The sequence below is a fragment of the Typopeltis vanoorti genome, chromosome 12 (genome assembly GCF_054136105.1).
Source record: "Typopeltis vanoorti isolate ZY-2024b chromosome 12, IOZ_Tvanoo_1.0, whole genome shotgun sequence".
Classification (NCBI taxonomy): Eukaryota; Metazoa; Arthropoda; class Arachnida; order Uropygi; family Thelyphonidae; genus Typopeltis; species Typopeltis vanoorti.
The window spans coordinates 60,938,212-60,959,786 of record NC_143560.1 but is presented as its reverse complement, the minus strand read 5'-3'; the positions used below and the strand labels follow the sequence as shown (position 1 = coordinate 60,959,786).

The 21,575-nt window shown below is 37.1% G+C and overlaps 1 protein-coding gene across 1 annotated transcript in view; it reads left to right on the top strand.

The window, feature by feature from the left end:
* The first annotated feature begins 2,618 nt into the window (after positions 1–2,618).
* Positions 2,619–21,575, top strand: part of LOC150100826 (peripheral plasma membrane protein CASK-like) — a 710,225-nt gene continuing 691,268 nt past the window's right edge. The window contains exon 1 of the mRNA XM_090401913.1: positions 2,619–3,168. Within this exon, the coding sequence (XP_090258039.1) occupies positions 3,110–3,168 (59 nt within the window). The 5' untranslated portion in view covers positions 2,619–3,109. The remainder of the gene's footprint in view (positions 3,169–21,575) is intronic.

The following is a 21,575-nucleotide window of genomic DNA, read 5'->3' as shown; positions in this document are numbered from 1 at the left end:
TGTAAAAGAAGGTTTAACGACAAAAGAAATTCATTCGAAGTTCACAAAAGTTTATGGGTACTCTTCTTATTCGTTTTCGACAATTAAGAAATGGGCTGACGAGTTTAAAAGTGGCTGTATCAGCCTTGAAAATGATCCACGTGAAGGACGTCCAAAAAGTGTAACAACACCAGAAACCATTGATCAAGTGCACGATATGGTATTGGATGAAACGAGTCAAAGTGCGTGAAATTGCTGATATTATAGGCATTTTAAAAGAACGTGCATGATATATTTTGCATGAAGAATTACAAATGAAAAAGCTTTGAACAAGATGGGTGCCGCCCTGCTCAGAGATCAAAAATGCACTTGCATGAAAATCTCTGAACAGTGCTTGGAGCGTTTTAACAAGAATAAAACTGATTTTATGCATCGATTTATTACTATGGATGACTTGGATTCACCATTACACACTAGAATCCAAACAGCAGTCAAAACAGTGGACAGAAGCCGGTTGTTCAGCGTCAAAGAAGACAAATTCGGTTTTCCATCAGCAGGAAAGGTCAGGGCATCGGTGTTTTGGGATGCTAAAGGCATTATGTTTATTAATTATCTTGAAAAGAGTAAAACAATAACGGCGAATATAATAACGTCGAATAAATACGGCGAATATTGTTGGAACATCCACCCTATTCTCTAGATTTGCCCCCCCTCCCCCCCTCTGACTTCTATCTTTTCCGAAAACTAAAAATCTTCCTCGCAGGTCAGTGGCTTTCATCGAATTAAGAGGTGATTGCAGTTGTAGAGGAGTATTTTACAGATCTTACTGAGAACCACCACAGGAACGAGATAATGGCGCTGGAGCATCGCTGGAATAAATGTATTAGTCTTAAGGAAGATTGTGTTGCAAAATAAATATAATTTTGAAATTATAAATTCGTTTTTTCATTGTTAGGCTGAGAACCTTTCAGACCACCCTCGAATGTAAGTGGAAATACGCATAGCAAAAACCAGTGTGTCACATATGTAATATATATGATATATTACATGTTTTAATATATGTTATATATTATATATAATTTTCGATTGGAAAAGACCGCAGTTCGATTCTCGTCGTGACGCGAGGAATCTTTGTATGGATTTTTCCAGTTGAATGTGCGTTAGCCGATCTCATACGGAGGTAGCAGAATTTTTTCTTCCCTGAAACTTGAGTTTTTCATCACGCATACAGACAAATCGGAACACACGCAATTTACAGACAAAATAATAGTGGCGGTGAGCAGTAGATGGCGTTGATGTTGTGACTGCTGTTCTCTGTTTCCCTCTTTCCGATTATCATCGTTGTTTCCTATCATACAAAATAAGAATGACTCTTTCAAAATGCATACTTCATAATATGTGGCACAGGAGCGACAATTTCTGGTTCATATATATTTGTTATAGTGAAAGTTATTTTAGTTTTACGTTTATTGAAATGTACGTAAAATGCAAAACATAAATTCATTGCGTATGTATTGCGATAATTTTGATAATTTGCACAAAACAGCACATTGCATTTTTATTTGTAGAGTTGTTGGCTACTAATTCTGCACCTTTGTTGACACATATTGTTCACTGCTTAAACAAATTTTACTATAAATGGTATCAATAATATCGGGAAGTATTATTGATATCATCTATAGCAGTTATTACTAATTCTGGTATTTGATGATATACGCCACGTCCGCAAGAAAGGAGCTAACTTGCATTCATTTGAAAAACGTTAAAGTTTTCGTGCGTCATCAATTAGAGTTGGATCCAAGTTTCCTTTCAAATAAAGGGTAAAAGTCGTGACATCCTTGCAACTGATCTATAGTGAATCCTATTATCAACAGCAGTACCTTCCACATCGAAATCAATCGAATGTTGTAATGAATTATTGAAGCATTTACTGTATGTAAATAAAATATTATATAGATTAAAAAAACAATGAATGAATGGGTGTTTATCAGTTCTTTACTTTTCCTCCCTTAACCTTAAGCGAGGAAAAGTAAAAACCTTTCGTTCAAGATTTGGCGAATAAGTTCAGCAAGTTTTAAGCAGCAACTTATTTAATAAAACAAGTAAGGTTTCATAGTGACTGTAATATGCTTTTCTCTCTGCCAAAAAAGAAGGAAAAGGAGGGAAATAAAGTCATGACCCCTCACTCTCTATTGCAGATTTTTGTTGGTAGGGGTGATAATACGCTTTCCGGCAGTAAACAGGAAGCTGCTTTAAACTCGTAGTTGAACGTTTTCGTCAAATCTTGATCAAAAGGATCAGCATAGAGATCTTAATCTAACGCGCAGAAAAGTAAAGAACTTGAAAACACCTGTTCATCTTTTTTTAATTTTTTTTTAAACCCATCATATGGAAGTTTTATATATTTTTGTAGAACTGTTATTTTAAAAAGAAGTACACACTCTCACGATGAGTTCGTTGACTTGATGTTAGTTTGTTATAATAATGATAGTAACATACATCCAGCTCATTGCGACGCGCGTCATCCTATTATAAATGTGAAATTCAGATTCACGAATTTGGTTGTAAGCAGTAGGAAGAGATGGACAATTCTCTAGCCACTTTCCTCCTGCCCTCTCACGGCTCAGATGTTACTTGCTTTAACTTACACTAGGCTTGACGGTAGTTTTCATTTGACTGAGCTGAAATGTACTTATTTTCTGTTTACTGAAGGAACTGGGATGTTTATATTTCTTTCGAGTAATACCGTTGTAGTATTTGTTCTACCCATTTCATGTTCCTTGTAGTATTGAACTGTCACATGTGTAAAACACAAATGTAGGGTTAAAGTTTAGTGATATAAACTGACAATATTACGTAAATGGATGGAAATATTTGTTTATATGTCATCTTATGGGCTCCGCTAATCCCTGCGTTCTCGCATCTTAGTCAGGTTTCATTTTTGATCCCAGTTTCTTTTGGGGAAAAAAGTTCAAAGCTTTTAAATTGTTCTTTAAGTACTTAAAAAGGCGAATCCGTGGCAATAGCCACACCTATTGGACGCAGAATCGAATCAATAAGAAAGATTACAAATCCAAGAGAAAGCCAACGTGTGTGTGGTCGGGGGGACCTGTTCAAGTTTCAGCTGAAGATGGCCGAAGATGAAGTGCTTTTTGATGATGTATACGAACTCTACGAAATCATTGGAAGGTAAGTTTTTACGGGATTACTGACATCTGACAATCAGCAGATTCAAAATGCATGGTCTGCTTAACTAATTTCAGTTTGGTAAATAAAGTGTAACATGCCATAACAACATTTACATTTCGCTATGCATTGGTTCGGTGATTCATTTATGATTTGTCCATGGATTAAAAAAAAAAAAAAAAGAGAGAGAGAAACAGTTGGACATATAAAATTAATCAAAATGTCACTTTTAGCATGTAATATGAATAGAATCAATTTAAGCTGTACATAATACACAAGCTAAGAATTTTGAACTGCACAATAATTGCAAAAATAAGTCTTAAATCGTGAAGAAAGAATTTCTTCCCTATCATTTCCCAACACTTAAATTCCCCTTACTACTATAAATATCAGTTTTTGTTAGGCAAGTTTGGATTTAATATTAGCATTTATGTGTTAGATACATTGGTATCAGTATTTCTCTCGATATAGATAGAATAATCTTTATCTCAGGATATATATTAATAATTTATATCATAAAATTTTTAATTTCAGTTTTATTATATGTGCGTTAGGATCTCTTTTTTTTAATTTTTTTATTTTTTATGGCATAATTAGTGGGAAATAGCTTTCTTTCGCTAATTTCTTATGTGAAAAAGGTCAAGTTTTTAAGGAGGAACTTTCCCATTGGAAATTATTCAACATGCTAATTTTATAACCATAAAAGGTGAAACAAATGTAATAGTATATTTTTACTTATTTAGAAAAGTAATGGGTAAATTAAAAAATTTTACTGCATTACTTATTAATTTAAAAAACTTATTCATTTATTTCTTTATTATTATTAATTTTGTATCATCAAATAAAGATGATCTTATATCATGTTTATTTGTATCATCATCATCATCATCAAATTCCTGATATATATCTCAAGTGATGTGCAGGATATGATAGTACTACATGAGCAATTACATCATTACTAACTTCCTATCTATAATTTTCCTCCAAATCAATCTGTATCTGTCAAGACTCCAACATTATCAGATCTTATATTTCTATCTTTTAAGGCACTTTTTACTGTATCAATCCACCTATATCTTGGTCTTCCCCCTGGATCTTTTTCCTGCCAACTTGGCAGATAAGACTTGTTTTACTAATCTTTCCTCACCCATTCTGTTTAAGTGACCATACCACCTGAAATTAGCTCTGCTAATGCATTCCTGGATGCTGACAGTGTCAAGTTCTTTCCTAATAATCTCGTTTTTAATATGATATTGCCATTGATGCCATCTGTTCATGCCCCTAATCTTTCTCAGGACTCATATCTGTGGTCTCTAATCTTTGGTCAAGCGTTTTACTTCTGATAAAGCTCTCAGATCCATAAGTTAAAATTGATTTGAATACTGTCTTGTATACAGCTAATTTAGCATTTTGGCTAATTTCTCTCTTATTCCATAAATTTATTCAGTGATTCTGTTGGATATTTCCATATTTAATTTACCATCTTCACTAAAAATTGTCACTAAGTAGCTGAAATGTTTTACTTGTTCTATAGGTTCTCCATTCACAATACATTTGATATTTTCAATGTTTCTGCCTATTTTCATTGTCTTTTTAATGCCTTGTTGGCCGAGTATTTAGCGTGTCTACTCTCTAGCCAAATAGCTGCAGGTTCGGATCCCGCTGTGGGCATGGATGTTTGTGATCGTCTGCGGAAATACTAGTGGTAGTGGTGGGTGATAGATGGTGTGGTTGCGGTTAGAATGAACTGTAGAGTAGATAGAGTTTTAGAGTAGGTGCCCACCCTTAATGAGTCTTTGGACTCCCTGGAGGTGTCATATAATAATAATAATAAATCTCCCCAGGAACACTCAGTAGAGAAATACCTCTGTCATTTCACATTCAGTTTTATTTCCCTTTTTATATATGGGTACTATGAGAGCTCTACTCCAATCATTTGGAATTTGTCCCTCTGTCCAGGCCATCTGCAATATGCAGTGCAGCCACTGTGAGACTTTTAAACCTCCATACTTCAGAATTTCTGGTCGAATATCATCTACTCCTGCTGCCTTTCCACATTTCAAGCCTTTGATAGCTTTTTGTACTTCAATTATGGATATGTATTCCTGACTGTATGCCTGTTGAATATTTTTTACCACTGTGCTAATCACTGCTTGTTTCATTTAGCAATTTTTCGAAGTAATTACTCCATACTTCAAGGATATCTTTTTCTCCTGTTTTTGTGTCACCTTTATCATCTCTAATTCCTTTTACAGCACTCTTTCCACCATTTCTGAGCTTCTTCAACAACCTCCAGAATATCTTGCCACCTTCTTGATATCCATTTTCTATGTTCTTACCAAAGTCCTCCCATGACTTTTGCTTGGCTTGTTTTACACAGTGTTCAGCTTTCTTACATTTGTCTCTGTATTCTCTAAGAGCACAATCTGACTTATTTGCCAGAAACTTTTGATATGCTTTCTTCTTTTCTTTTACTGCCTCTTTAGCCTCCTGTGTCCACCATGGAGTTCTGATTTTTCTATCCTTACAGACAACCTCACCGCATGCCTCTCTGGCTGAATCAATCAAGGTTTTCTTCAAGGCTTGCCACTGAATCTCTAAAGTTTGGTTCCAGTTCTCAAACTCTTTCATTTTTTCTTCAATCATGTTTGTGTATTTTAGTCTATAGTTCACATCCGAGAGCTGCTCAACTTTTATTCTCTTTAAAACTTTCTTACATGTTCTTCTTTTCAATATGAAATTCAGTTTTATCCTGCTCAACACTAAATGGTGATCACTTCCGATTTCAAATCCTCTGTACACTATGGTGTTCTGCACCACGAAGAAAACATCACTATCAACAATAACATAGTCAATGAGACGTTTCTTATTCCTTGCCTCTTCTCTCCATGTGAATTTGTGCACATTTTTATGTTCGAACATTGTTAGTAATAACCAATCCATGTCCTGAGCAGAATCCAACAGCTATTTGCTATTATTATTAGCTTTGCTCTTTTCTCCAAATTTTCCCAATATATTTTTGTATGTCTGACCAATCATTTCCTACTCTGCCATTTAGATCACCAACAAGGACCAACTTTTCCTTTTTCATTGTGTCAGTTGCTTTCTCTAAAGCTTAAAAAAATTCCTCCACTTCTACCTTAGTGGAACCTTCTCCGGGACCATAGTCTCATTGTCCAGTTCCCCATTCTCATATTTGCCCACATCACTCTACTTGAGATTGCCTCCCATTCAAGAAGATTAGCCTCGTATTTAGTGTTGAATACCATGGCTACTCCTTCTTTTCCTTGATTGTCATTGCCTGAATATAACATTTTGTATTTATTGCTCAGAAAGATCTCACCAGTTTTTGCCTTTTTTGTTTGAGTCACCGCTATTAGGTCGATCTGGTACCTTATCTAATTCCTCAGCTAGCTCCATTTCTTTGCCATTCAGGCTTCTTATGTTGATAGTATCGATCTTGAATTCTGGTGATGTTGAGTTGGGGTAAGTTTTAGGATTTGTTCCAGTAGCTGACTTTTCACTGTTTGCGCTGGCTCCCTGGCGAAAACAACGGGGGCCTTGTTTAATTGGGCGACGCCCCAGGCAGCATGTAATTCTGTCATGTTATGCCATCATTTTTTATTTTGGTTTAAGCCAATAAAGATAACATTGTATCATGTTTATTTGTATTATCTGTATCATTATTTTTTGTCTGGCATCATCATTAGGTGAGCTGTCCAGAATGCTTTAGCTTTTTTGTTTCGTTGTTTCTTAGTTTTGTTGCCCGTTAGACAGTCCCCCCCCCCACATATTCTCTTTATCACTCCAGCAAGAGAGAGAGAGAGAGAACTGCAGGAGAAGAGCACAGTTGTCAAATATTGTAATTGTAATAATGAAAACTATAAATTTTACTCACATTGGAAATTTGGTATTATCATCATCAATATCATCACAGGATCCCTTTAGTAAAAGTAATCATGAGGAGCTTGCTGAACAAATCCTGTTTTATCATACTTTACGTTAACTGTCAATTTTGAATTGAACAAAGGCTTCTGTCTGTTCAGTTTCAGCACACCCTCTCAGTCAATGCATTCCAAGCCTCTGTCACTTTATATGCAAAAAAACTTGCTTCTTGCTTCTGGCTCACTTGAGAGAATAGTGAGAAGATTTTCACCTTCTGGTAAATATTGCCTATTTATCCTTGAATTATTCCTATTAACTAAATTTTAGAAGTTATATTTTCTGTCTGTTCTCATAGGCCTCACATTGTATAGGTCTTGTATCATTTCGATTACCAAAAATACTTTTTCAGCTTTCACTCTAGAGAGAGAGAGAGAGAGAGAGAGAGCTGAAAAGAGCATAGTTGTCCAAATGTGATTTCATGAGATTCTCATAGGCGGTTAAAGAGCTTATTTGCTATCTTCTTTTCTTTACATGTGTTATTTCAAATGCTTCATATATTATAGGAAAAGTCACCCCGCCCCCCCCAGCATTAGTAAATGTTCTGGAGGAAGATGAATGTGAAGTTATATTGTGCTAGGAGAATATTTTAGGTGCAAACAGATCCAGTATATAACAAATGAATGGCAAATTTTTTGTAATTTCTAAATTTTAAAACAGTAAAACATGATTATCAATAAATGTGAATAAAATTTACGTAAAAAATAAATCAAGGGTAACAGAACTTTTGCAGCTGTGGAGAAAAGGATGAATGGAATTAAAATTCTGAAATGAATGGGGGTGTCAGTTTAATGCAGCAAAATGTAAAGTCTTGAAGTTTGGGACACATCAATGGGAGGCTGCATACTTGATTGGAGGAGCTGTACTGGAGGAAGTAGGGGAGACGAGATCTGGGAGTGATGATTGATAGAAACCTGAAATTTAGGGAACATATTGGAAACGTGGTGAAGATAACCCAGAAGATTGCTGCAATACCGAGAAGGACGCTGACCTGCAGAGATAAGAGTTATCGTTCCATTGCATAAGACCCTGATCAGACCACACTTAGACTTCTTCGTTGAGTGCCATCTCCTATCTGAAGTCAGCGACCACCTTGGCAAATTTTGAGCGATTCTCAGTTACTCTGAGCAGTCTCTCAGAGTTCATACCAGTCCACTGTCTGATGTCTGCCAGCCAAGATTTTCTTCATCTTCCTTGTCCTCTTCTTCCATTTATCTTCCCTTTTATAATCAATTGAAGTATCTTATATTTTTCATTACGAAGTAGGTGACCAAGATATGCAGTTTTCCTTCTTTTTATGGTATCTAAAAGTTCACGTGATTTCCCCATTTGTTCCAGTACTTCCTGATTGGATGTTTTTGCTGTCCATGGGATTTTTAACATTCGTCTGTATAACCACATCTCAAAGGCTTCAAGTCCTTTTATTGATGTTGTTTTTAAGGTCCAAGTTTCTGCACCGTGGAGAAAGTAGGGGAGACGAGATCTGGGGTGACGATTGATAGAAACCTGAAATTCAGGGAACATATTGGAAAGGTGGCGAAGAATAACCCAGAAGATTGCTGCAATACCGAGAAGGATGCTGACCTGCAGAGATATAAGAGTTATCGTTCCATTGCATAAGACCCAGACACACTTACTCTATTGTTCTCAAATTTGGTCCTCGGGATTTGAAGGAGATAAATTAATTGTGGAAAGGATATAGAGGCAGATAACAAAGATGGTATCAGGACTGTACAATGTTAGTTATGAGGATTGGCTGAGGGAATATGGACTGCAAAGTTTGGCAGATAGAAGGAGAGATGATATAATTGAGAATTTTAAACTATTGAGAGGTAGTTATAGGGTTGATACTGTGGAGTTCTTTCGCTTGGTGGAACAGCAAGAAGGAGTGATGACAATGGGCCATCCCTGGAAGTTACGAAAGGAAGCTCTGAGCAAGAGGGTGAGGATTGGTTTCTTTGCATGGAGAGTGGTTGAACTATGGAATGCATTGCCTGATAGAGTGGTGAGAGCAAGAACGATCAATGAGTGATATGATAGACTTTGTGTTTCCTAGGAAGGACCTCCCACGATGAGTCTTCTGACTTCGTGGAGGCCTGAGTAATAATAATAAGTGAAGGATGTGATGGTCCAAGGGAAACAGAGCAAGACTGAGAAAGAGAACTTCCTTTTGAAATCAGAATAGTCAAGGTGGCTTTGGATTTTATGAAGCTCAAAAGAAAAAAAAAATTTTTTTCTTTATATATAATACTGAATAGAATACTGTATATTTAACATAAACCATCTTTTAAGTAGTATGCACTTGATCTTTGTGGGTTTTAAACCCCAAGTTTTTTATTGAAGAGCAAGTACACCATCTACTTGGAAAATCAGGCTGATCATTATTGTTTATATGTTCTTAATATTGTGAATGATATAAATGTGGATACCAAGCCAATGATCCAAAGTTGTTAACAACTATGATAAGCATAACAGCCATTGCTCTCCTAGAGCTAGGAGACTTGGATTTGGACTCATATTTCAATTTGATAGACTGTTTGTTTGTGTAGAAAGACAAATAACCTGAAATTTGGAAGATGAAGTTGAAATGCAAAGTCCATTTTATTGGTGAAATTGTATTTGAAGGGATGGAGAGGGATAATGGAACTGGAGCAGGGCTAGTTAAGTGCCATATTATCAGATTTGTATATAGCCACAGCATATTATGGCAGTGATGGTTGGTATTTTAGCTGATCTCTCTCTTTCTCTCTCTCTCTGTTGGGTCTATAAAAAAATTCAACTGGCTATCTACTCATTCAAGCTTTATTTACTCTGTTTATACATTTCTATGAATATCATATATATCTGTAACAGATAACAGAATCTTCGCTGAAATTGTGGTTAAATAAGTGAAATGCATTATTTGTTCTATAGGCTAATTGTTGAGAAACAGTAGATGTTTACTGTTTTACTTTATTTTCATACCAAATGGTAGTGTAAGAGTATTATTACAAATTACTCTTATTATCTCCTTCTTCTCCCTTCTACTTGTTATGCCTACTTTCCTGTTACAAGCTATCTTAAGCCCTTCTAAGTCATACCTGTCCTGAGGATAAGGTGACTGGTCCTATGTCTCCTGGTATATTCTATGGCTGTAGCTGCTTGTGTTCTCGGGGCCAGTTTGCCTGCTTGCAGGAGGAAAAACACCAGATCAACTGGGGAGAAAACCCTGCTGTCCATGTCCAAGACCAGCTAACTTGGCTACGTCTGAGAAAGATACTTAAGCTCCTCACGTTGGCGACAGGAATCAAACCCGGGACATTCCTTTCCCTGGCATGGTTGTGAAGCACATAGCCACTAGGCTAACCGCACGGACCTCTTATTATTAAAAGATTATTATTACACTGCTATTTAATGGCTGCATTCACCACTCTCATATAATGCATTGTAATCACCTACCAGTCGCCATGTAGAAAGCTATTTTTCACCTCAATTCCGCTCACATCATCCTTATACAGCTTCCAGGGATGACCTTTTATGATCTTCTCATTCTGAGAAAAACCTCTTTCATATTAATCTGGTAATAACCTCAAAATATACTGGTTTATTTGTTATAAATAATATATAATGAAATGATTTTATATATGATCTGTTCCCTCCTGATCTCTTAACTTTTCAAACATTGTCTCCATTCTATTATTTCAGATGGAATGGGATAATTTACAAGCAGCTATTTGGCCTGCAATCTAGGAGAATGATGGTAACTAGTGGAGTACCTTAGGGTTTGGTACTAGGGCCACTACTCTTTAATTTGTATATTAATGACATAGGGAAAGATTTAAGAGGGGGTAATATTCAGTTGCTTGCTGATGATGCCAAGCTGGGGAGAGCAATAGTTGATAAAGATGATGTAGATACCCTGCAGGATGATTTAAATAAATTGGCATTGTGGACAAAGGATAATGATTGTCAATTTAATGTTGCAAAATGTAAGGTTATGCACTTCGAATTGAAAAGGTTGCATACAGTGTATCATATTGATGGTATTGGATTGCAGGAAATTGATGAGGCTAGGGACTTGGGGATAATGGTGGACAAAGAGTTAAAGGTTCAGAGGGCATATTGCAGAATTTGGTAAAATAGCCCAACGAATTACTTGGATGTTGAAAAACACACTAACAAGTAAAGACAAGGAAGTTATTATCCCTATTTATAAGGCCATGATTCAGCCACATCTTGACTACTGCACACAAGATTTTGTTACCTGGGTTTCTTGGGGACCAGGAGGTGGTCAAGAGGATTCAGAGATGAGTGACCAAGATGGTGACAAGTCTGTGGAATACACTCTACAAAGATAGGATGAAGATTTGTGGGTTACAAAGTTTGGTTGATAGGCAGAGGAGAGGGGACATGATAGAAACTTTTAAGATATTAAAGGGGTTTTATAAAATTAATGCGAGTGAAATTTTTCAATATATGACAAACAGAGAACTAGGGCAACCCATGGAAGTTGTGTAAGAGTGTGGTTAGTTGGGATGTGTGGACCAGATTTCTTGCATGGAGAGTGGTGAGTGAGTGGAATGGATTGCCAGAATTGGTTGCGAGTTCCCTGATGGTGAATGGATTCAAGGAGAGGTATAATAGGATTTGTATGTATGATGGTTGATTTGGGTCTCCCACAATGAGTCTCTGGACTCCATGGAAATGCTGTAAAATAATAATAATAATAATGGTTAGCCCACTGTTTCCTCCATGTGCTGATTTATTCATGTAAAATTTGGAAAAACATTTTCTTCACATCTATAAACAATAAACTTTCAATTTGGTGTAGATATGTGAATAACATTATCATCTGGATATGCAGTGTTGCTGAGCTACGCGACTTTCTTTTGTCTTTCAACTCTTATCATCAAAAAATAAAATTTACTTTTGAACTGGAAAATGAAGGAAAACTACTTTTCCTAGATGTTTACTTCTTTTTCTTCATCCTTTTGGTTCTGCCACTGATTGATGAAGGTCTCCCCCCCCCATGGTTTTCCACACCCACCACTCGGTTTTCTGCCTCTCCCATCTATCTCACTCCTTCAACATGTTCCAGTTCATCCCTCTACCTTCTTCTTGGCCTTTCTCTTCATCTTACTCCATCCATTGGTCTCCACTCTGTTGTTTTTCTAGTCCATCTCTCATCATTGCATCTGACATTATGGTCAGCCCATCTCCAATATGTTTTAAATACCAAAAAAGCTGAAGATGGCTTCTCACTTGGTGTATTCCTTCTTGTAGATAAGCTTATACGTTAGTTACACATAGCTTCTAATTTTTCAGGAAATGACAATGTATACTAGAATACTAATTATAAAAAACTTTAATTAACCTTCCTATATTTTGGCAATGTTACATTGCCACCATCAGGGATCACAAAAAACAATGATATGTGGATGCAGGCACTAATACTGAGCAAATGAGGCTGAATTAAACTCTGCTTCACATAAACCCACTGTCTGGTTATGCTACTTGGATGATGCATTCTCCGTTTGACTGCATGACCAGAACATTCTACAATTTCCTAACACACCTAAACAATCAACACTGCAGGATACATTTTGCCTTGGGAAAGGAAAACGCCAACAGTCATCCATTCCTAGATACTCTGATTACACACCAACCTGATGGATCCCTGGCATTCTCTGTTTGCAGAAAACTTGCACACACAGGTAGATGCAATGCATTCACTAGCAGTCACACCACTCTCCCTCCCAACAATATGGGATTATAAAAACCCTATTTAACAGGGCAAAATTATCATTTCGGATAACAGTGCCTGAACTATTGAACTTGATCATATCTTTAACACTTTCTTAGCCAATGGCTACAATCCCCAAAAAATATTAAAACCACATGACCACAACCTCTTACCCTCCCACCTAATTTCAGAGATGACTCAAAATCTATCACTATTCATATTTCTGGGGCACAAATCTGAAAAATTAACAAAAATCCAAAGAAATATGACCTTATCACCAGTTACATACCACATAAAAAATTGAAATCTCTTATCCTCTCCACCAAAGACTAGCCACGTTCCCTAGACCTACCAGGATAGTTGTTGGAAGTTTTTCCTTATTCTCTGCATTATGGGAAGGGGTCACTACCCAGACCTGTTTCACCCTTTATTGAGGTCTCGTCAGTGGGAGCCAGACCCATAGGTGATATTAAGGTTTAAGCAATGCAGAGCCATATTTTTATATACGAGTAGCCAAAAGGTGTCATACCTTATTATCAAAATAGTCTGGATTAGAGATGGTTGTTGGAAATTTTTTCACTCAGTTATACTATAAATTAAAGTTACCAAGAAATTATATTATCTACTTGGTTTAATCTTTTATCCAAGTGAAAGCAAACAACATTTGCACCTGATATTTCAGGCACAAACTTTGTTTGCTTACACTTAATCAGGAGGGAGTGGGGCAACTCGTATATAGAAGCTAATGACTTCACGTCACTTGCCTTAGCATCCCCATAATGCAAAGCACATATCCTTATGGGTATGCATAATGCTATGCATTATGGAGAGGGGGTGACTACCCAGACTGGTTCGACCTTTATTGAGGTCTCGTCAGTGGGAGACAGACTCAGAGGTGATACTAAGGTTGAAGTAATGCCAAAGTCATATTTTGGATAAAGGAGTATATATTATAATTTCTTGGTATCTTTAATTTATAGTATAACCAAGTGGAAAAACTTCCAACAACCATCTCTAATTCAGAGTATTTTAATAATAAAGTGTAACACCTTTTGGCTGCTCATATATGAAAATATGACTTTGGCATTACTTCAACCTTATTATCACCTAAGGTCAATGTCTCCTGCAGGAGATGTGTTACTATTCAATACTAAAATTCCCTGGCAGAAAGAAACAAATTACCTGGGTGTGATTCTCGACAAAAAGCTATCTTTCAACCAACATATCAAGTCTGCATGTGCAAAAGCATCTAATGCCATAGCTCAGATCTACCCGCTAATTAATAGAAATAGCAAACTCAGCAACAGAATCAAATTGCAGCTATACCAGATGACGATTCGTCCTATAATCACCTATGCCTCTCCAGCCTGGAGCCACACCTCTAATACTAACATTATTAAGATACAGCGAGTGCAGAACAAGTGCTTGAGAATGATTTTGAACGCCCCGTGGTATGTTAGAAACAGCCAACTCCACAGAGACACAAATATTCCCTATATTCTCTCTTATCTACAATCCTTAGCTTCCAAATTTTTTCTAAAGACGTCCACACATCCCAACGATTTGGTTCAACAAGCTGCAGCATACGAGCCAACGGACATATTTAAATATAGAAGACCAAAAACTATATTAGCCTCCTATAGCAATACATAATCTCCATGCCCATTCAGCGCGAGCAAACTGCTCGTAAATTTTACCCTCACTGTAACCACGACAGATAGCGGGGAATATGAAAAGCATTTTGCTTCACCCTTAAAGAATAAATGTCAGTTGTCTTATTATCACCTCTCTGTCTGGCTCCCACCGATGAGACCTCACCAAAGGTTGAAACCAGTTGGTGGTTTGATTCCAGAGGAGCAGAGTTTTTGCTCCATTAAGGTTTTTGCTTTAGGGAGCTTTTGAGCATCCAGGGATTTAGGTCCATTGGGGGTGGCCTGTATTAGGGCTTTCTTGGCTGATGCTTTTTCTGGAATATGAGTGGTTCTGCTTGGTGGTAGGGGAGCCTGTCACTGAGCAGAGCCACTGCTGAGTTAAATAATCACTCAGGTTGCTCATTGTTGGATGATCTGAGTGATCACATGAGTTTTTGGAGCGATAACCCTGCACTTAAACAGGGAAACCAGTCTGGGTAGTGACCCCTTTCCATAATGCATAGAATTATACTTAGAACTATTCTGTCACAAGAGATGAAGAAAAACTGAAGGAGGAAGAATTACAAACTCTACTCCAACTATTTGCTTGCAACAGATATTTAAAGAAACTCATACTACTTTGCATCCAATAATGCAAAGCACATAAGGATATGTGCTTTGCATTATGGGATGCTAAGGCAAGTGATGTGAAGTCATTACCTTCTTTATATGAGTTGATTCATGTTGGAGGGTTAATGTAATATTATCAGCACTGAGAAAGGATTAAAACTAATTTTAATGCTTCCAATATTTCGTTTCAGTCACAGAGACATCTTCAGGGATTACAAATAATTTTTTGTAACAACACACACAAATACAATACAATGATAAATAAAACAAGTAAGTGAAACTAAGGTCCTACTAGGTAGTGTGCCCTCTCTGGGCATTAGCAGGTGGCCTAGGATGTAAGGAGGGATCTCTAATAATTAGTGTTTTCCAAATTTTGGGAAGATGCAACCGTATTTGTTTAAATTAGGTTGATTCCTGAGTACAGATGTAGATTCAAAAAACAGTCTTTCTGTTTTTTAAAAGTTCATTCAAAAAACAGAAATTTTTTTGAATGAACACAAGTCATACATCTGTTTTTGAAAAAACAGATGTATGACTTGTGTTCTTCTAACCAGATGGTTGCCGATCTTCCTGTCTGTGCGAAGTAAGCCAGCTTACAGGAACATGGTACTCTATATACTCTAGGCACTGAGAGAGGAGGTAGCTGAACTTTGGTTGAATGGATAAGGATAGTAAGTTTATGGTGGGACTTAAACGCTGTATGGAAGTTGTACTTTTTTTAACGACCTGACTATTTTTTTGATATGCCATGGATGTGATGGTGATGGCATTTCTCAGTGCTGATAATATTCCATTAAACCTCCAACATGAATTCTTCACAGCATTAGCCTTAACACACAGATTATATGAGTTTGCCCCAGTCCTGAAAATAGTTCAGGCACAAACTTGTTTGTTTACACTTGGATAAATCTTTAATTTTTAGACCTACCAGGAGTATACCAGGTTCCTTGTAGTTGTAAACTGCCCTAATATGGCCAGAAAGGCAGGACAGTCAATATTAGGATATTCGAACATAAGCACTACATCTGGTTCCACCAATACAGCCACTCAGGATTTGCTGACTGTGCTTTGGACACTCACCACAAGATACTCTGGAATTCATCGAATCTGCCTCAGCTCTGAAAAATTTTCAAAACCTCAACAAATTTGGGTGAATGAGACTGCCCCAAATTTGGGAAGCATACATTTTATGATCGTCAGCCCATTATCTAAGGCAACCCAATTTAGCCCATTAGCGGGATACCATTTAGGACTCCATATCTGACTTGTGTTGCCTTTATTCAGCTTCATTTGCTCAGTGTCAATGCCTGCATGAACATATTGTTTTGTGATCCCTGAAGATGGCAATATAACATTGCTGAAATATAGGAAGGTATTAATTAAAGTTTTTTATAATTAATATTCTAGTATATGTTGTTTTTTCCTGAAAAATTAGAAGCTCATTAATTAGAAACTTGTGTATGCCACAAGTCCATTCATACAGGTTATTACCTGTATTTATCCTCATTGCACCATATATAACAAAAACTAGATATTATACATGCAATTAAAAAAAAAGGAGTGGGGACACTCTCTGTCACAAGAGATGAAGAAAAACTGAAGGAGGAAGAATTACAAACTCTACTCCAACTACTTGCTTGCAACAGATATTTAAAGAAACTCATACAAAAATTATGATTCTCTACTCCACAGCAAAATCGTGACATTCACTACAGGACTTTTGTTTCCATCCCTTATATTGGTTGACTTGCTCAAGATCTTAAATCTGATGACATAAGAGTGGCTTTCAAGACTTCAGACTATACCAGGTTTACACCTAAAAACCACAACCTTTTCTACAAACATCCTGGGATCTACAATATTCCATGCTCTTGTGGGCCTATCTCACACAGGACAGACTTCTAGAAGTTTGGGAATATGACAGAAAGTACATATTGGTAACAACAGAGGAGACAACTTGGGCTCGGCTTTTAAACTCCCTCCCCCTACCAGTTCAGTATGAACTAGTACAGATAGCAGCCATTGAATTAGAAACCTTTATGCAGATGTATGTAAACATCGCCACATATTGTAGGCAACTATTTAAGAAGGCTGCTGGTCAGTAATTATCAGTAATGTTGATCACAATGAGAAGAACAAAGGATCTTTTGGAGTTTCGATAAAAGGCTTATTATGGGTGCCTGTTTCCATGATTTTGAAAACAGCAGAGCTGACTGGTTTCTTGAAAGGTGAAATATCCTGGGTGTTTAATCAGTGTGAAAATATCCCACCGATTAAACTAAGATGTAAGTTGCTTGTCTAAGATGTAACTGTGGTCCTAAGACAGTCTGTCAGGAATAAGATCACTACTACCTGAGAAGGCTTGTACAGACAAACAGAACTTCCTGTGTGCAGCAATTGACTGAAGCATTTAATGAAGGCTGTTCTCAATCCATATCTCACCGAACTATGAATAGGGAATTGAAGAGGATTGGTATTAGCAGTCACATGCCTACACAGAAGCCACTGATTTCTGCGAAGAATGGGAAAGTTTATGTACAGTGGTGTCAGGAACACTGTTACTGGACACTGGAAGAATGGAAAAAAGTCGTGGTTTGACAAGTCACAGTAAACTTTGTTCTGTACCAATGGTAGGCAGAGAGTTTGGTGGGAGCAATGAATCCAGCTTGCCTTATAAACACAACTCAAGGTTCTGGAGGTGGTGTCATGTTCTGTTGGTATGGAAACGAGTCCCCTGATATTGCTGGAAGGTCAGGTGTCCTCCAGTCAAGTCTATCCTGGAATGTTTACTTTCTATCCAGCAGGTGATGGTTGTTTCATGGACAATGGCTATTGTCCGTCTCACAAGAATTGTTCAGCAGTGGTTCAGATAGCATGACAACCACTTCTACCATCTTCCCTAGCCCATAAAATTTAGGGAATGCTTTGCTAAAACTATGAAGACAGTACAACAGAGTATGGCAATGATGCAGAAGATACTGACAGAAGAGGACTTTGCTCCCAGATTGTACTGGCATTCCTCAATTCTCAAAACAACAGAAAAAAATTCAATGCTAATAAAATTAAACTACTCAACACAGGAAGCCAGATGATATCACCAAAAAGAAATAATAAAAACATTCCTGTGATGGAATTGGGAACATGTTAGGAAAACAGATCTGGGAACGAAGTCCTCTTCCATGAGATCTGAGTCAATTTAAGGACTGTTTGGTGAGCACCTGGTATGTTGTAGACATAGATGGATGTTGAAAGTTTTTTCATTTCGTTAAACTATAAATTAAAGATGCCAAGAAATTATATTCTTGATTTAATCCTTTATCCAAATGTAAGCAAACAAAGTTTGCATGTGAAGTAACTTCATGACTGGGCTACTTGTATGTAGAGGCTAATGACTTCACATCACTTGCCTTAGTATCCCATAATGCAAAGCACATATCCTTATGGACATGTATAATGCTATACATTATGGGAAGAGCCACTATCCAGACTGGTTTTGACCTTTATTGAGGTTTCACCTTCGTATCACATTTCTGGTGTGGCTGCCACTGATGAAACCTCAATAAAGGTAAAAAAAAACTGGTGATAGTGGCCCTTCCCATAATGCATAGCATTATACATGTCTGTAAGGATATGTGCTTTGTGTTATAGGATACTAAATCAAGTGATGTGAAGTCATTAGCCTCTGTGTACAAGTAGCCCAGTTGTGAAGTTACTTCATGTGCTAGCTTTGTTTGCTTACACTTGGATAAAGGATTAAGCCAAGAATATAATTTCTTGGCATCTTTAATTTATAGACATAGATTGAATCCAACATCTTGTGGAATCTATGCCAAAACAGCATATGTGCTGGAAGTTTTTTCCCACAGTCCTGAAGATACTTCAGGTGCAAACTTTGTTTGCTTACACTTGGATAAAGGATTAAATTAAATTTATTATTAGCATATGTGCTGTAATTCAGGCTAAGGGAGATCCAACAGAGTATTGAATAAAAGTTTCTAATTCAGTTACTGATATGTGTAATAACCCCTTAACAACTTGTATGTCTTGATCACATATCCTCTCCTATTTACTAGACTGCAAATTTCATTTCCTCAATCTTTCTTCATATTCAATATTTCAGAGTCCACAAACGAGCAGTGTTAGTCATCTCTGGATCCTTTCCAATATGTCTTCATCCTTTTGAAAACCAGGCGGCTAAATTTGTGAACAGTAATCCATATGTTGCTTCATCAAGACATTATACAATGGAACCATAATCACCTTGCATCACTACCATAATCTGTTGTACTCTCTTCACAGGTTTAGCAATGTGGTCCCCCAAATTTTATGTCCTTTTTCTCATCGCACCCAAAGATCGCTTATCTCCTCTGCTTCCTTTAAGATATCCTCACCAACTGTATACTCTGCATCCCATCTTTGCTTTCTGAATTTAAAAATCTTACAACATTGAAATAGTAATCCCCACTCACTCATTAACCCAATCTGTTCAAATCCTCTTGTACAGCCACATCTGCTCTACTCTTCATAGTTCTTTCCAATTTTGCATCATCTGCAAACAACTGTATAATATGATTCAAACCTTTTCCAATATCATTAACACAGAAGTAAAACAGCAATGGCTCTAAAACAGACATTTGATTGCACCACTGATGGCTTTCCTCCTCTGGAATATTGATTCCTAATACACAACTTACTGATACCTATCAGACAGCCGATCTCCAGTCAAACACTGGCGATCTGTGGTAGTCTGTCATGACAGATCACAATCTAAACATACCACTGTGTGTGCATCTCCTTTGACAATGCTTTTATCACAAAGTTATAAGTAATTGAAAGTTTATTTTTCACTTGGTTAGACTATAATAAATTTAGTTTAATCCTTTATCCAAGTGTGAGCAAACATTCAGTCCTGAAGATATTTTCAGGCGCAAACTTTGTTTTCTCACACTTGGATAAAGGATTAAACTAAATTTATTATAGTCTAACCAAGTGAAAAATAAACTTTCAACATCTTTCTCTAAATCCAGAGTAATTTAATAAAAAAAAAAGGTGGCACACCTTTTGGCAACTCCTATAGGTAAAGATGACCTTGCTAGTGCTTCTGCCTGGTATCTCCACCACTGGGCCTGGCTCCCACTGAAGAGACCTCAAAAGGTCAAAACTAGTCTGGGTAGTCGACAATTGGCCAATCCCTTAATGCATAACATTATACATATCTGCAAGGAGATGTGTTTTGCATTATTATGTGAGATACTGGGATAGGAGTGATATTATCTTGGTCCACCTTTGCTACGAGTTGCCCGGTGTTGTACTACCTTACCCCGGTAAGATAGTACAACCCCTGCCTTACCCCAGTAAGGTAGTACAACACCATATTCAGTCCTGAAGATATTTTCAGGCGCAAACTTTGTTTGCTACACTTGGATAAAGGATTAAACTAAATTTATTATAATAAGTAAGTTGATTACTATACATGATTTTCCTTTAGTATATTCTTGTTGCCCATCAAAGGGAGTTCTGCTGTTTTCAAATCAATTCTGAATTTTGGTCCTGACTCTCTAACACTTTAACTACAACTTCAGAAACACAGATTTGCATATACATCAAAGCCTTGGTCTTATCACTCCTTATGATGCAGAAAAATTTTGTCCTCTTTCCACTACCTTTGGAAGTTAACCAGATCTAAAACTGATATTAGAAGTATTTCAAAGCAGTTATTAACTTCCTGGAACATTCCCTCAAAACACAGTAATGTATTCATCAAGTGCTATAGCCTTATTAACAAGTTTACTCAATTCCCTATATACCTCCTATTAATTTGCTATCAGTCACTCTTCCTTCTCACTTCCCATTGCATTCAAGCTCTGTAACCACCTCTCAACAGTTTAAAAGTCTCAATCACATCACCTCTCCTTCTATCCACCAAACTCTGCAGTCCACATTCCCTCAGCCAATCCTCATAATTAACATTGTACAGTCCTGAAACCATCTTTGTTATCTGCCTTTGTACCCTTTCCACAGTTAATTTATTCCCTTCAAATCCTGGGAGCCAAATCTGAGAACAATAGTCCAAGTGTGGTCTGATCAGAGTCTTATACAACAGAATGATAACTCTTTTATCTCTGCAGGTCGGTGTCCTTCTCATTATTGCAGCAATCCTCTGTGTTACCTTCACCACCTTTGCGATATGTCCCCTGAATTTCAGGTTTCTATCAATCATCAATCCTAGATCTCTTGTCTCCCCTACTTCCTCCAGTATAGCTCCTCCGATAGAGTATGCAGCATCCCCTCAATGTGTCACAAGCCTCAAGACCTTACATTTTGCTGCATTAAACCGATAACCCCCATTCATTTGCTCATCTGTCTAGTTTATTCAAATCCTCTTGCAGGACTACCACATCTGCACTATTACTAATAACCCTTCCCAGCTTCACATCATCTGCAAACAACTGAATATCTCCCTACAATCCACCGACAATGGCATT